This window comes from Amblyomma maculatum, chromosome 7, assembly GCF_055883805.1.
Source record: "Amblyomma maculatum isolate TAMU_Amacu chromosome 7, ASM5588380v1, whole genome shotgun sequence".
NCBI lineage: Eukaryota > Metazoa > Arthropoda > Arachnida > Ixodida > Ixodidae > Amblyomma > Amblyomma maculatum.
The window spans coordinates 108314236-108331234 of NC_139350.1; the positions used below are offsets into that span (position 1 = coordinate 108314236).

The following is a 16999-nucleotide window of genomic DNA, read 5'->3' on the forward strand; positions in this document are numbered from 1 at the left end:
TGACTGTTGCACAGCGCGTGTGAAAATTCCCACGGCGCTCTCTTTACGCGACGTTTTTGGATTTACTACTGCACCTAACACTGACATGCACGTGGAACATCGCCGATCATAAACGGACACACTGATGTCCGTCCGGACATCGGCGCACTCATCACAGCACTCGTAGTCTCACACAGCACTCTCGTAGGACGTAATCCGGACATCACAGCATCTCATGGTAAGCACAAACCACACCTCCAGTTGTACAACAAACACGATCGAATGACGCGATGCTTGGGCTAGAGACACGCCGGCGATAGCCAGCTTTTTCAGCTCCGCTTGTATGTATGTAGAACTTGGAGCGCCAAACCTCAATACGAGCAGAAAGCGATGCGTTACGTGACGCATCTCATCACAGATGGAAGTGGGGAAACTTTGAATAATCAAAATTACATAACTACATAACGACCGTTCTAGATGTTAATCCACATGATAACGAGGACAAAATGAGCGGGCGTGCGGGCCACGGGCTGGCCGTCAACACCGCAATTACATGCGCTTGCGCTCTGCTTGCCACACTGCCGCCGTCCAGCTCACGTAAACCTATCATCATGCCATCACGTAGTCTATCACCCATTGTAGGCACTATTTTTGCCACTGTATTATTCGTAATTTCACATTTCACGTATGCAGTACATACAAGGCCCGTACATTCTACTTGCACCTCGTACCAACTTCGATTTGGCTACATATGGCTATCGCTACCAAGTTGTTGCTACAACTACAATCACACATCCGGGGATCTCGGATCTGTCCGGCCAACGGTCCGGCTTTCCCGACCTATCCCAAGGTAAGGCGCGATATCTACCTTTATAGAGGTTAGAACATTCTACCTTGCTTCACCTTGCTGATCCCGGAAAAAAATGCGTCGGGTCAATCGGACGTAACCCCACCGATTGGGTCCGTCCGCCGTACCCCTCCCGGATCCGTCCGGCTTAAATTTCCCGACGTACCCCGAAGAAAAACGCATCGTGTCCGTCAGACGTGAACACCTGATTGGGTCCGTCCGCCGTACCTCTGAAAAATACTTCCGGATCCGTACGACGTATCCAGAAGAAAAACGCACCAGGTCCGTCGGACGCACCTTTAATACCATTGATCGAGTCCGTCCGACGTACCTTTAACCACAGCCCATGATCAAATGCTCTGAATTTCACTCTCCAACCTCGAGCGATGGGAGGCTGCGGTGTCCAGCCATGGGTCCAGCTCTGACCCGGCCGTTCAAAAGCGGCTGACGGATCCCCATGGTCGGAATTATTCCCGAGCCCAGTCATTTTTAAGCTCATGACGGCAAAAAAATGGAAAATAAAAGAGCATATGATCGTATTGCTAATAACTTTTATTAAAAAGTCCACTTTGAGCGAACATTACTAAAGTTCGTTCGCTAAAAACATGTACGCTGATTCCCAAGAAGATGCCTTTCCGAGGCCGCTTCATATGTTGTTTCAATGTTTTAACAGTTTTAATACTGCGTTATTTCGTGCATCGGGTTGATTTGTGCTGGTACGCCACCATACATTCTGAATCTAGGCACGCTTGTGTAAGCCTTCGCTTACTTTGCAGTTTCTTTGCTTCCTCGTCTGCCTTTCCACTTCATCCATCTAGACTTTACGATACTAGGGATTCTAGCGATTCAGCACAGAGGCTGACAGCGTTCCATTGGTTTCATGGAGATTTCCATTTAGGTTTGTGTTAGCAGAGGCCACAAAGTCGCCATTCATTCCTCTGTCCGTGAGGTCGAAATTTTTGGTTGTGACCCATTTCCGCGCCTGTCACTTGGACCAGAACTACCCCAAATTTATGGTCCCACGCGTTGAGCCTCGAACCAAAGTGGCAGGGAGGCCGGGGATGCACTTTTAGCAAGGTGAGTGGCTCGAACGCTGGTCCAGTTTGTCGCCGGCCGATGCCCCAAAAGCTGCCGCGCTCGCTAAAAAGCTCGCCTCACGTGCTGCCGTGGTGCTGCCTGTGCCTGTATCGCGTGTTGCCGAAGGGGAGCGGCTCGTGCGGCTGCGATCGACCAAGCCGAGGCGTTCCCTTTCCGCATGCACGGACGCGGCAGCCGTAACAGCAATCCGTCCGAAGGCGGGGAAGAGGGCCGGATGTCGTAGTGTTCCGCGCTCACACGGAGTGCGGAGGTTCGCATTGCCGGGGAAGTATTCGTGGTGAAGATGAGAGCCGCTGCTTCGGATTACCCCCTGAAGTAGCTGTAGCGCGAGGGCCCTGGCAGCAGCGCTGGCGTGCGATCATTCTTCGAAACGGGCGAGCGTCGGTTGGACGTTTCGACTACCACCTGGAACCGCGTGCGAACGTTGGTAAGAAACGTCCCGCTGCCTGCCTCTGTGGCTACCGGCGTACGAGCGTTCGGGAACTTCGGGAGCTTTGGATAGCGTTGAGGGACTTTTGATTGCGTTCAGAAACTTTGGACCGGGGCTAGGTGGGGTTCGTACGCGTCCCTTCGGCCAACCTGTGTTGCTGAATTTCCGCCGCGTTGGGCGAATTCATAAATTCGAGCTTGCCTTAAGCACATTTGGGCCTTCCGAGTTGCTCGAGGTTTCGAATAACGTTGAAGGGGACGGCTCATCCTTTTGAAGTTGTACTCCGTTTTTGACTCCGCACGGACAGCTTATAAAGCCAGCGCGGGCGCTTTCGATAAATTTATAGCCTCCCACTTTGTGCACCTTCGAAAGTTATTGTTGTTTGAGCGTGTTTGTGATTAAATTAGTGGCAGGCTGATGTCGCATATCGAAGTCGAGAACACCTTTTTCTCGGTAGCATCTTGTGGACCATGCCTCACAAACTGGCCCTTTGCGTTTTTGCCTTCAGCATAACTTGCTCAGTTGAGATGACAACAGAATTCAAGATAAGCGCTCCAGTACAGAGTTTTTTTTAAACTCTTTGTTATATTAAAGAAAAGCAGTGCTTGATTTTACAGCAGTTTTTTCGTAGAAGACGATTTAAAAGTGGCTTTCCTGCAGCAGGCAGTTGGGATAGTTGGCTAGGCCTGAGTGGCTATGCATGAATGAAGAGAACAAAATTTTGCTTGTGATTGCTAGGGCATTGGTGCTGTACTCGAAGTGTGCTGCATGCATGGATAGGAGCAGATGCAATCTGTGTATGTCTTGCTATCTAATGAAATTCAGCTTATAGTACATCAGTAGTTACAAGGGGAGTAGTAGGGTCTGTATTCAGAGTTTGCATCGCTTTCAAAAGAGGCTTTTTCGCCCTGACCTCGAGCCATCTGGTTGGTGCAAACACTGGATTCAGATGTCAGTTTGATTGCCACCACTTCGGGTTCCGCGTTTCCACTAATCAGATGAGGACAAAAACGACACAAACTCATGATATGGTCCGACGTTTTATGCGAGAGTGTTTTGGGCTCATTCGATCGAAAAGTTGTTGCAAGAATCCTATTTTGAGAGGAAGGTTTCAGGGAGGAGTAAAAAATGTGACGGAAAGCTTGTGCACTTGATTTCGTACCATAATTGTGACTCTTGTTTATACGGCATTCAGGGTGGTGCCATATACCATTTCGCTTCCCACTTGGCATCCGTCTGCTATTCGAGGAGGAGGCTAGTTTGGGATAGGGACTACATATGTGCCTCAAATTGTGTGTTGTTAATTTTAAGTGTGTCTGTCCACCCAGAAGTAAGAAAAAGAAATGCGGCACCTTCCTCTCCTCAAAAATCAACTTCAAAAAATGGAAAGGAAAAAAAGGATGTTAAAGCACTGTCATGTCTACTAAGGTGAAACTTGAGTGTCCCTCTAATTTTTTTGCGACCAGTTTTTATCATATACTTTGCTATTGTCTGGATCATGTTAAGAATGCCTTTCAGAGTCTCTGTGTCGGTATACTAGACATTGCCTTTATTCCTTATTGTTCTGTGTTGATGTTGGTAAACATAAGCTGAATATATATTGAAACTTTATTAAGGCAAATGTCTTACTAGTGCTATTATGAAAAAAGGTGGCATTGTTTGTAGCATAGTCTTAGATTGTCCTAAGAATACATCAAGTAGCCGATGTGATGTCGTAATCCTGTGACACAGACCCATCTGAGACCAAGGGCACTGCCCTCTTCATGGTGCACGTCATTCTATATATTCAACACTGACAGACCACTATGTAGCAGCAGTTTATCAGAAATGTGATGCAGCCACTTGTTTTAAAGCATTTCGAGTAGTGTCATACCATTTCTTGTTGCACATAAAATACATCTGCTAGTCAAGTTTGAGCCTAGCTTGTGACAGGGGTTCGAACTGTCGACATATCAAATTGTATGCCTTTCTCGACTTTCATATCCAAGTTGTGATGCAACCGCTTGTCATATGGAGGTTAGTTTGTGACAGAGGTGGGATCTGACAACATGCGTACCTCCAATTATATGCCTTCAAATCAAGGTTTTGGTGATTATGGCTCCCAAATGCCTGGTGAAGCATGCAAATGCATGCACTAAGCAGTGCTGGCAGAAATAACGCATGTCAAAAGCTTCACTTGAAAACATTTTCCCCGGGGATTTTGCACTCTTGCACGTAAGCACTTTTATCTCTGAAGAATTTTTCTATTCTTCAAGTGAAGGGCGTCTGGGTTGTATCTTTTGGTGGCTGTATGGGCACCCATTCTCCATAGCAAAATGGCCTGCTGGAGGGGTTGGCTCACCACTCTGTAATTTGGAGTGTGCAGCATGTAAAACAAGGCACAGTAAAGGATGCCAGTTATGTTTTTGTTATGTTATACTTAGCTTTGTTGTTTAGTGAGAAACACAAATGCATCTGAAGTGGACTGGCACCAACTTACTTTGGCACCCACCATGGTGTTTCAGTAGCCAAGGCATGCTGCTACTGTCTGGATAAAGTCATGGGGCTGAATTCCTACTATGGTGGTTGCATTTTGGTGTCAGTGAAATGCAACATTAGCTGGTGTTAGTTCATTAAAGCTGTGTTAGTGCACAGTAATTGACTCGGGTGGTTGAAATTAAGCTTGTGCCCTTGCCATGGCATCTGTCATTACCCTTGTGCAGTGTAAAGATACAGAAACCCACATGCCAATGCTTTTAAATCAATTGTAAGGTGTGCATTGAGTAGTATTTTGGGCACATTATGTGGTCAAATCTTCAGATGTGGGCTGAAGGTGTTCAGAGCATGAAGTTGGGCTAGTTTCACACCTTGACGGTGTCTATAGGTCTTGAAAGCATTAACACTAATAGTCACTGTGACCTTCGTTAGTGTTGTTCTGATTGCTCAACTCCTCACGGCTTTGCTGGCTGTTGTTTTATATGTGCATAGTGCCCTGCTGCGATTGCTGGTTTCATTCACTATCCTCAGGGCTGTGTCAACAGGTCCTGTAATGAGAATAGCCTTACTTTTATTTGAATTTTTGAAAAACTGAATGTTAAAAAGCCAGTTTTCGCAGAAAAATATATCGCACATTTTCTTGTTATCTTAGTTTCTTGCAATGAGATTGGCAGCAGTGTTGCAGTAATGATTGTGTTAATTTTCAATGTCATACCCTTCATAAAATACATCTATAGTGAGCAGAAGCACACAGTATTTTTCACACGGTCTGCTGAAAAGAAATAAAATAAAAAATGAATGCCATGGTTCTAGCACCTTAATTAGGTCCGAATTGTTTGTTCTGGGCTGTTGAGGTTTGTGGAGCAGTCTCATTTTCATTCTGGGCCATGTTTGAACTTGCAGACGCACAAAACATTTTGTAGTGCAGCCCAAGAGAAGTTGTGCTCCCTTCATTTTTAACATTATGCGTACATTGGTAGATCGCTTGACCGAAGTGGTGACCTTGTGGTAGACCATCTGTCTTACACTTGGGAGGTGCTGGGCTCAACCCCAGTGATGCCAGGTAACCACCGTTTTCCAACGGGTACAAGATTTGCCCCAGCCTAGTGCTCAGCTTTTATAGTGTAAAATTCTCGGGAAGAGAGCCCTAGCTGGGGGAAATGTATGAATGCATTAACAGATCTCTTTCTCTCTGTAAACAACAGGCGGGGCAATGTGGGCAAGGCCTTCTATCTTTTTTTTTTTTTGTTTTGTGAGGCCAACCACACACTCGCTTAATCTAGGAATAAGTGGGCTTTCAGCCTGAGAGCCGAGCCAACGCCTTTGTCATCTTGTCACTAGCGGCTACCTGGCGCATCAAACTATCAGCGACCAGCTGTTTCCACGCCACACTGGCCCCTGTGAGTTGATGCTATAGGTTTGGAGAGGGAGTTGTGGCAAGTGTAGCGTAGCTATCACAGGATACACTGCTGTTCAAGTGATTCGTTACCGCTGCCTCAAAGGAGCAGCCCCCCGTAGGTGTGCACTTGCCAGTTCACAGGTGCAGTTTTGTAGCATGCCTTTGTGTGAACAGTGTTGTGTGACAGGTGCACGACCAGGTACGCTACAGCTGGAAAGCCCATGAGAGGCAGAAGGCAATCTGTACAGGTTATGATGGGGCAGTCTCCTTATTTGTGACAGCAGTTATATAGGCATGCAGTTCACTAGTGACCGAGCATTTCGTCTGCATTGGATAATGTGTTTCCTCTCCTAGTCTTAAAAATCCGTGCTGTGGTCAGTGACATGCAGTGACAAGCAGAGGTGCATAGCCAAGGTTGACAGGCTTACCACATTGTTTCCTCCTTCTGAGAATATACTATGGCTACCACAGTGCAGCTCTTCCTTTACCCTCCCTGCCCGGAGGGTACAGGAGACTTGCGGTAGATCGGTTGGGTTTTCTGTGGGCATAAGCAACAACCGATGTCAAAAAAAAAAAAAAAAGAAAAAAAACCCACTATGTGTGCGTTTGTCTGGCACACTTAAATATTGCCAGCCTAATATTATATTACATGGTCTGTTAGGTTGATTTACATTTATAAATCTATAAAAATATGGTTGTTTACATTAATTTAGATTTCAAGAGATATTTGTAACAACTGAAATCTGGAAAGTGCCGTTGGCCTAGTTCAGAGGTTCACAAAAGTTTGTCTGGCCGATTGTCATAATGTGAAATAATTGCAATCACTGGTCAAGTAAGAAAGAATATGATTGACGCCTTGAATGCAATATGTGCTCCTTGTTCATAATCCTAGTATCTAGCATGTGCTCACTTTTAAGTTTTTGGAGAATCAGTGTCAGATTATATAAACTGTTGCTATAATGGTGGCAAAAGATAGATGCTTATGCAGTGCCACACATTTTGACGGTGTGAGCATGGTACAAAGGTGTGGCACCGTGTCAGCATGTAGACTGATAAAAGAATATGGTGTGATCCTGTTGTGGTAGCGCACTGACACAAGCATGGGCTGACGGTGTTGATGTTAAAGCAAAATTTTGCTCTGCTATGGCTGCAACAAAGCTTCAGTAAAGTGCAAGAAGGTTTGCATCATTTCAGGCTGGCATATTTTATCGGGTGTTGATAGCTCACTGATGACTTTATTTTTGCTGCACTTGTGCAACCACTGGCTGTCAATGTAATGTTTGCAGCATTTCCACTGCGACCCATGCACTTTATTGTGGGGAGGAAAAAGGTTTCTGAAATTGTGTGGACTTTTGTTAAAAATTTCACTTGCACTGCTGTAAAGACAAAACATGGTTGTGCCTTGCTGTGTCGTCAAGTTCTGGAGTGAATTTAAAGTATTTTTCTCTCAAGAACTTGTTTTTAAGTAATTCTGATCATACCAAAGTCCAGGAGTTCTCAAACTTGATTCCATAGGATGGTTTTGTGTGGTCCACAAAAACCCACACTGGCCTGTGCTCCCTTTCTGGTGCTTGTGGACCAGACACACTACTTGACTTGTTAAAACTATTTTAGAGCATTGGCTCCTGGCAGCTTTCGCACCATCGCTGTTGGCGCTGTCCTCACCACAGACCTTGGCTGCGCACCAAGATGTGCTTCAGTAATGGTGTGGCATTCATTGAGGGGATCATCGGTTGATAGTTTACTGCGAGTTTAGCAGTGTGCCAAGATGCTGCTCTCTCATGTCGTGCCGGCGGGACCATGGGTTGACAGTGGATGTGTGACACCTGATGCCATGTGGCAGTACTCATTCTCGTTATCAGCTTGCATTTGCACTTGTGTCTCTTGGCGCCAGTAGCTTCGCACATGCGTGTGTGCGTAGCGACCAAAGGCGTGGGCCGTAGTGCCGAGCTAGCTGTACCAGGCCATGATAAAAAAGCATGCACGCTTAAAAGGCCACCTTTTCAGGAGATTCGATGGCATCGGTGGTGCTGGGGTGAAGTTTTGTTGCCGGTTAGCCATTAGCACCGAACAGCCAATGCTTGCTGAAACAAATAAACACTAACCCCACACTGCCGCCGGCGCAGTAAGCAACAAAAAACCACAATGAACGCCACTCGAACCATCACGATTTTGTGTGTGGCACAAATGGTCGAGTGCATGAATGCGCAGAATTTATTGTTTCTAATTTCCTGCATTCTCATCTTGGAGTTAAAAGTCTGAGCAGGTGTTTGGGGAGATGGGTGTTTAATAAATTGATTGCTGAAAACAAGAAAATAAACAGATACTTGCAAAAGGGAACGAAACTGTAAAAAACACAAAGGGTCCAGTCGTAGCAACACTGACTGGTTGTGACAAGGGGTGAGGATTTTTGGTACATATAGGAGAGCTTTCGGGCTCCGTGAAGCAAAAAAGCTTGTGGACCTCTGGCCTACTCAATACCACACTTGGGCTGCTTTTTGCTCTGTAGACATAACTAGGCCATTAGTGTGGTTCCTTGCGCTCTTTTAAAGCGTTTGTTTTGGCGGCCCATTCTGACAGGTGCTTGGTGTGTTCCCAGGCTTACCCCTATGTCTGAGGCCATCCTGGGTTTGGAGTTTGGGAAACCACCGGCCCCCCCATCGACCAATGGAGGGGCCCAGTCCATCGATGAAGGGGAGACCCAAGTAGAAGAGCATGGCCCACCGCCCAGCAAGCGCAGTCGTTGCCGCAAAACTGTTGGCTTTGACTCTGTTACTGTGTACTACTTCCAGCGCACGCAGGGGTTCACCTGTGTTCCCAGCCAAGGCGGATCTACTCTAGGTGAGTGCCACTGAAAACAGAGCACATGGAGACACCCAGAGAACACTGGGCTGTTAGAACAACACCTACCTCCCATACAAGGCCCACTTTCTACATAGCATTTAAAATTTTGTGTGAAAGTGTTGCAAGCTTGGTGGATGCCTGTAGGTGGCTGCCCGCTTGAGGCTATTACTGTTTCCGGCTGTTCTATAGCTGTTGGCATGTTGTGGAAGCCTGAAGGCCTTGTGCTGCCGCGCATTTTGGTAGTTGTCTATGTTGTAGTTCTGCAGTGTGAAAGAATGTCGAAAAAGTGTAAATTTTGAAGCATGCCATGGTTCAGTAACAGCAGTTGCTAGGACTGAGTGATGCCGGATGCTTTAGTCTGCATCATATGAAATGCAGGCCATGAGACAGATTTTTCAACCAGGTTGCTCTGGGTCAATCTGCACTGAAAAGTTAAATGAAAAGAGCAGAGCACTGTGCTTGCTTGGAGAAGAGCAGCTGCAGGTTTAGTGCGCCAGTGCTTTTAATTGCCAGCACAAGTGAGCAACCCATCGATACTCATTGCAGTCATCTGATGTTTTATAGAGCATTCAAGATGAATATGCTACGACTGATGCCAAAATCTTTTTGGACACTGAAGGTGGCAGTAGGCCTTCAAAAATTCTCTAGGAGGGTTAAAAGTGTTTCGTTATTTTGAAAATTTTTTGCTGTCTAATCTGTATGAACCTTGTACAGTAGAACCTCAGTGATACAAATCTCGCGGGGTCGCGAAAAAATTCGTATCATCCGAACTTTCGTATCATCAAAACGAACGAAAATAAGTATACAGAAGAAGAAGGAAAGGCAGTCGCACATCTCTGTTTATGTCCGAGAAGGTTTATTACGGTCGCGTGGTCACAGCTTGCCACTTGCAGCGCACACAGCGCGACAGGCGATCGCGACGTTGGCGACGCGCAGGCAGCGGGCCTTCGCGGACTTCTTGCGGCGCATACAGTACGACAAGAGATGGTGACATGCCAGCCGCATGGCGCCGCAGACTGCTCGCGATGCGTACAGCGCGACTGGCGGTCGCGAAGTCTACGACGTGCGGGCCTGTACGTGCGCTCCCGCTGTCGCGTGCACCTCCGGCTACTACTTACGGCCGCGCGCCGCTGCAAACCTTTCACGGCGTGGAAAACGATCGCGATGCTGGCGACGTGTGGTCCTCCGCGTACTTTTCGCGGTGCATACAGCATGAATGGGGATGGCGACATGCGGGCCGCTCGGCGCCGCAAACTGCTCGCAGATTGCGATCGCGGAGCCAGCAATGTCCGGTTCGTGCGCACTGGCCGTGTACGCCGCTGCCAGCTATGGCGGTTGCGACAGGTGTGGTTTGTGGGCCACGCATCGCTGAAAGCCTTTCGCGACGTGAGCCCTACAGAAAATCACGTCTGTGAGGTGCGAACCATGCGTCACTGCGAACTGCTCGTGATGCGTAGATACAATGCGGCTGGTGGTCGCGGAGTCGACGATGTGCAGGTAGTGCTTGGTGCTCAAGGTTGCGGTCAGTGGCGCGGGAGAGTGTTCGGACCGTCTGAAATTTTGCCCATTGTACACAATGCACTCTGGCCGGGGAATTTCGCGAATTCATATCAATTGGATTCGTATCACTGAGATTTTACTGTATATGGCACCTGTTAGAAATCTCTGCCACACCTTATTGTACGAGCCTTGAAGTACAAGTCGGAGAAATCAATATTTGGCTCTCAGACCAGAAAAGTGGTCAATGGCACCTTCACGTTTGTTGAGAGGCATAATTTGTCTACAGAAATAAGTGTTTTGCAGAAATCCATGAAGCGTGCTTGCTGCACGTGTTGAACCAATGCTAAGGCATCTCAGACTGAACCAAGAGTGCAGATAAATTCTGAGAATGGGATGCTTTCATTCTTGCATTAACTGTGCCAATCTTCACCAAATCAGATTGGCTGCACCATCCTTATTTAAAGTTAAAGTTTCCGCAGTTGTGTTGAGTGTGCAGAAAATGAGGTCTCAATTTTAGATTGGAAGTGGTTTGGTTTGGTTTGTGGGATTTAACGTCCAAATGCGACTCAGGCTATGAGAGACTCTAAGATTGGAAGTGTTCAGGAAAATACTAGGACCTACAAATATAGATATATTTGGGTACGAATCGAATACGAATATGGGAAAAAAGTGCTTTCGAGTATCAAATGTTGAATACCTAATCAGTAAAAAAAAAAAAAAAAAAAAAGTTTATTTTGTTTATTTCAGAATTTGCATGTAATTGCAAATAAAGTTGAACTAAAATTGCACAGAAGTATGCACTCTGCTGAAAAATATAGTATAAATTTTTACAGAATTCTGTAAACTCTTTTTGGTTTTTTTTTATACAGGAGGGACCTGTATGAAACCGAGTGGAGCTGTCATGTCACTGCTGAATCCAGTAAACTCTTGTTAATTCAGCTTCAAGGGACCAGAAAAAAAAAGTCAGTTGAATGGGCCTGAAAAAACTGCTGAAAAGCATTTGCATCACAGTAATTTTATCTGATGAACATCTGCACGACAGCTGTCAGCATTTGAGATGAAAGTGAAGTGAGAGTGACATTTTTTTTCTTGGTTTCAAGTGCTTTGCTTTGCGCACACTGTCGAGGAGGCCCTCTTCACAAAAGGGCCCATCGCATATTGGGGATGCATCACTGCACAGTCCACACAGTCACAGTGAAGGGTGCAGTGTGGTGAAACTTCAGTGAATTCGAACATTTTCAGTGTATTCGAATTTGAATGTGAATACAAATTAAATAGCAAGCATATTTGATTCGTATTCAAAACTTCGAATATTCGCACACCCCTGGAAAATATGTGAGCCAAGTTACAGGAAAAATGAATTTTGAGCCTAAATGAATGTGCATCAAGACTGTTTTTGTGCTTCAACATATGAATTAAGTTTATTCCCTGATTATGCAAGTAGTACCTTTGTGATGCTGTGAGAGCTATATGGATTTTAGTGTACTTCATTCATCTTATGTGTATGTTTCTTCAGGCTTATGTTATGGTTGGCACACTATAGTCATCACCTTGCTGCAGTTCCAGAAAGTTGACCAAGTGTTTATTTTGCTGTATAATGTGTTAAACGTTGATAAAGTTGAACTTCGTGGCCACCCGAGCAATACCAGCAGGCGTGCATTCATGTGCCTGCCACTGGTTACATGGGCAGTGCTGGTGGTCACGTGATGACTTCTCATCTCATCATGTGACCTGCACGACAAGTGAAATCTAGTCAAAATTGTGACTAAACTTTGACATTCTGTGTAAGCTGTCAGCTTCCTCCGAGGCAGGTACCCTTTGACAGCCTTCACTGTGCAAGAACATTAATAATTTCCCTGCTGTCAGCTTCAGGTCCTTTGTCATTGGAAGTTGTTTTCACATGAGGTGTGTGTAATTGCATGTTGAGAGCCTGGAAACAGTTCAAGTGGTTGTCATTTTTGTAGTGTGGAAGGAAGAAAGAAACTTGGTGGCCTCTACAATAATGTAGCAGTGGTGCGCAGCGGCCTTTTATTTAAATGCATTCACACATTCTAGCTTAATCGATGATGGTGGGGATGCTCTGACAAAAGGCTCCATGCATCCTGCTTAGGGATAATAAGTAATTGTGAATTGAATTGAAAGCTAAGCAGGCTTGATCTGTTTGGTAGCGTTTGTGGTGAGCATTTGATGCACGGTCTTGTAATAGCATCATTCTATATTTCAGTTTACAAGACGCAGCCTGCTTGATTTTTTTTCCATGTGTACCTTGAAAGAAGCGCTGAAGTGAATGGGTGCGGTCACAAGGTGGTAATATTATGGGTATTCGAAAAGTAGTGGTTTTATGGCACAGAGGGAATGTGAAGAAAATAGGAAATGCCCTCAAGTAATTTCAAACTTAATAGTTTCAATAGCTTTCTCAAGCCAAGAAGGACCATCTAGTACCAGTGTCTTCTAAACCATCAATTTTTATTATATGTGAGGTTATTGTAAACATATAAAGAGGAGGAGGAAAGGTAGTACGTTATAACACCAAACTAATGTTTTGTTCTAAGTAGCCTAAACTCAAACATTAATGGACTTGTTTATGATTGATTTAGGTATTGATTTAGGTTGTATACATCAGGTAAAACATTTGCTACCTGTTCTGATAAGGAGGAGGATAAATTAGACTAAAAAGGGTCTAGAAAGATAATGGCTAAATTTTTGTCATCTGTGGATTTCCTGTACATCATTTTCATTATTGGTTTGAAACTCTGGGATAAAGATTATTGCTGAATGGTTGGATTGACCACTTTTTTAGCTCAGCTGTTCTTTCTCATGTCTCACATCCCTTTAAATGCTTTGAACAAATCTGGGTGCTTGCTTAAGTGCATCGCTAATGTTGTCATACTTGTTGGCAGTTTTAACGCTGCCTTGTACTCCGGTGGGTTCTTTATAAAGTACAGTGGAAGTTTGTTAGTTTTGAACTTTACCAGGACAGGAAAAATATTTGCATTATCTGTGAGTTTAGATTGTCGAATGACTTCGAAAAAAATGTCATGAATTATTGCTTGCATTAGAATAAACTTGTTTTGGAAATGGCAGGGGGATAGTTACCCCATTTTGATTTGAGAACAACAAAATAATGGCTTTGTAACAAGTTATTCAGCGCTACATAAAAGATTGGACACAGGAAGAGGACGATGATCATGGAAAAAAGCCCTCACGAAAAAAGAGATAATCTATTTGTCAAAACACTTGCGCGTCAATTTGGTTTAAATGTTTACTCTTTGTTATGACAACAGGCTTCTTGATAAAGGAAAGGGGGGAGGAACAGTCTCCTGAGCATGCGCTTAATGCGAGTGTATAAATTTTGTTATGTGTGCATTAAAAGTCTAGCGTGCTGTCCCGTCGGTATCTTTTGTCGCTGTCCTTTGTGTTTTTCCACGCTAGTTGCAATGTCGCAGTCATTAATGAAGGAAAAAGGCGCTGACTCTAGCCCAGCAACGTGTTTTGTTAAGCGAAAATACTGGCTGTTTTAACGTTTCCGCCAATGCTTTATTGCATGCATCCTTTCAGGAGCATTGATGCAGGACTGCTCCAAAATTGTAACGTCCTCCCTCCTCTTTCATGATGCGACACAGTGCAGCCCCACTGCTGCCATATCACACACACCAAAAGCAGCAACGTTGTGTGTGATGAGGCTTCACCCCACAAACGGTGAACAGCACATGAGCGCATAAAGTTTCTGCCCGCTAAGAAAAGGAAGTGAAGGAAACAGCTTAGGGATGCCGAAGCAGCAGGGAAAAAAACACCAGGGACACGTCGGTCAGCATTCGAAGGGGTGCTTAGTGGGTTAGCTTGGCTGGCTGATACTGAGCAGTCGAGCCACTGTCTCTGCAAACCAGCGGTAAGGTCAGAAAAGCGAAATCAGAATTATGTGGTGAAATTGTCATAGGCGGGCTGTCTGTCCGTTGTGGTGCCTGCCATCATGTGCTCATCAGAGGCATCAAGTGACTCTGCTCCATTGAACTGATAGTCTAAATGGGACTATTTCGATGATCTATTTCCGTGCCTGCCATACCTGTTCATCTTGTTGCGGCACCACAGGGATGAGGATAGATACGGTGGTGCCGCAACAAGACGAATACTTACCAACTTGCCCAGTTTTCTACTCTCGTTCAATGTCATACCTGGATTCAGCCACCCAAGGGATTTATTTAATTAAACAGTGCAAGACCTGTAGGTCAGAATTGGCGAGCATCCAGCTCTCTATAGTGTCTTGCATGTTGTTGTTGGTTGGGGCCTAGCCGGCAGTTTGAATTGATGCACTTTTACTGCACTTCTGTATGGGTTTGGTGACTGCAGATGCTCAGACCATGGTTCCAAGGTTCCATAGTTCCATACTTCAAGTTTTGTTGCTCGTTTTGCTTGTCTTGGCCGTCGCCGCTGTCACATCGATAGGGCGGTCACATGTGAAGCAACACCGCAAGCATTCAAAGCAAGTGCTGTGTGGATGCTATTTACGTGTCAAATACCTCGAATGCGGAAAATTTAGTTTGAATTGATTTTGAACAGTCTATTGTTTGATCGAATAATCGAAGGTTTGGAATATTTGCGCACTTCTAGTTAATACTTATAGCAATTTCGAAATTAGCTGTGGCTAGGCATGGGTCAACTTGTATGTGAAAGCTAGTTCCAGGCCCATCTTTGGTGCCCTGACCAAGCAGTATTCTTCATCAGAGTTGCTTTTCTTCACATTTGTGCAGGAATGAGCCCAATGCATGTGGAGAAGCGTACATTCAGTTTGCGGCAGCATGCCAATGAGCGACGACGGCTGCACTTTGGGGATGTCGACTGTAGCAACACGTCCTCGTCATCGAGCTCCCTATCTCCGGATGACACAGCGGGGTCATCTTCCTCTGCCGGGGACATTGGCGACGCTTATCAGGTGCGGCCTTTTTTTCTCACTCCAGATTGCACGCGTTCAGCATCTCTCTACTTGTTGCCATTGGCACAAGTTAGAATGCTGAGGGACGAAATGCAAGCATACCTGCTAGCAGTCTCACTCGAATGTGTAATGGGGTATTGTTAGAACATAGGTTTAATGGCAACCCTTTTTTTTCTTGCACATTAAGCATGACAATTTGCAGGAAAAGTGCATTGCCTCACAGGGCACCTCAGTGTTAAGGTGTTGGTGCTTGGTGATGCCAAGCACCAACACCTTAGCACTGAAACTATACTCAAGCTGTTACCTGCATCATGGTTAAAGACTGTAAGGGTGAGGGCAAGGGCCATAAACGTTTTTTGGGGCAGGGTGTCAGTCAAAACCAGGAGATTTTTGAGCCTCTTAGGTCATTTATGAAGCTCACATATTTTCCACGTCTAGAGCAGCTGTGAGGGGAAGTGTGAGAAGCAACTTATGAGGGCTCGCCCTTGTGTGCATGGATGCTACCCAGTTGTAGTGTTCTTAGTACTGAGAAGCGGGAGCTTTCATCCATGCAAGTCATTGCACTTATTTTTTTATTTTGCCATAGGGGCTGTGAAAGTTGACATCGTGGCCTGGGCCACTTCACTTCTGCCCCCTCTTTTATATTGAAACAGAAATTTTATAATTGCACTTCAAAGTGTAGTATTACAGTCGAACCTGGATATATTGAACTCGAAGGGGATTGTGAAATAGTTTGATGTGTCAATCATTTTATATATAAGAAGTGCCATCAGATGAGCTCTTCAGTAACCCAGAAGCATGATTGTGAAGTGCTAGGAACATGCTTCCTGCAGTGACGTGCTGCCCACTGACGTACTAGCAGCACACTGCTCTCCACGAGTGCATCTCGCGGATTGGCACACTCTTCTGCAAGCTGAGCAGCACCTTGGGCTAGGCGCTGAGAAGGGGGAGGGGGAGCACCCCCCCATGTTATGAGAAGGTGCATCTTCTCGTGTTGCTCTTGGGGGCCAGATCAGAACGTCGGAGGTCCCAGGTTGCGCCGCGTGACAAAAGTACCATTGGAGTTGGGGCTCGCATCAAAGCTGCAGCGGATGGGGCTTTGGGAGAAGCCATCTTCGGTCATAAGAGATCTAATTTTGTTTACATTATAAATGCAATAATAACTGAATTAAAATGAGGATTCAGTTGATTTATGTGTCGCCTTCAGCAATGAAGCAGGCCACATGAGAGCTGCTGCAACCCATTGGTCAGCTAGGCTGTCTCACTGCAAAACCACTGGTGCACTGAACGCTGGCTTCCCCACATAGCAGCATTGTCATGTTCAAAACAAGCGCACCAAACTAAAGTGCACTTTCAAGCGAACTCGAGGTTGACCTCAGCACACTGTTTTACAGCACTAGTGCGGCTAGCAGGTGCCCTAGGATGCTCAGCCAACCCTTCTTCATGCGCGCAGTTATGGCGGGAGCACCATTAGGAGGAGTGTCCTTTGCAGGGGCA

At 45.6% G+C, this 16999-nt stretch overlaps 1 protein-coding gene across 6 annotated transcripts in view; it reads left to right on the forward strand.

The window, feature by feature from the left end:
* Nucleotides 1-763: 763 nt before the first annotated feature.
* Nucleotides 764-16999, forward strand: part of Axud1 (AXIN1 up-regulated 1) — a 49951-nt gene continuing 33715 nt past the window's right edge. The window contains exons 1-3 of one of the 6 annotated variants that reach the window (XM_084609373.1): nucleotides 764-829; nucleotides 8828-9069; nucleotides 15321-15502. In XM_084609373.1, coding sequence (XP_084465499.1) covers nucleotides 8838-9069; nucleotides 15321-15502 — 414 coding nt within the window. In that variant the 5' untranslated portion in view covers nucleotides 764-829; nucleotides 8828-8837. Of the gene's footprint in view, nucleotides 830-1628; nucleotides 1904-1997; nucleotides 2352-8808; nucleotides 9070-15320; nucleotides 15503-16999 lie in introns of those variants that run through there. The other 5 variants (XM_084609371.1, XM_084609369.1, XM_084609368.1 and 2 more) reach the window with 5 other exon arrangements.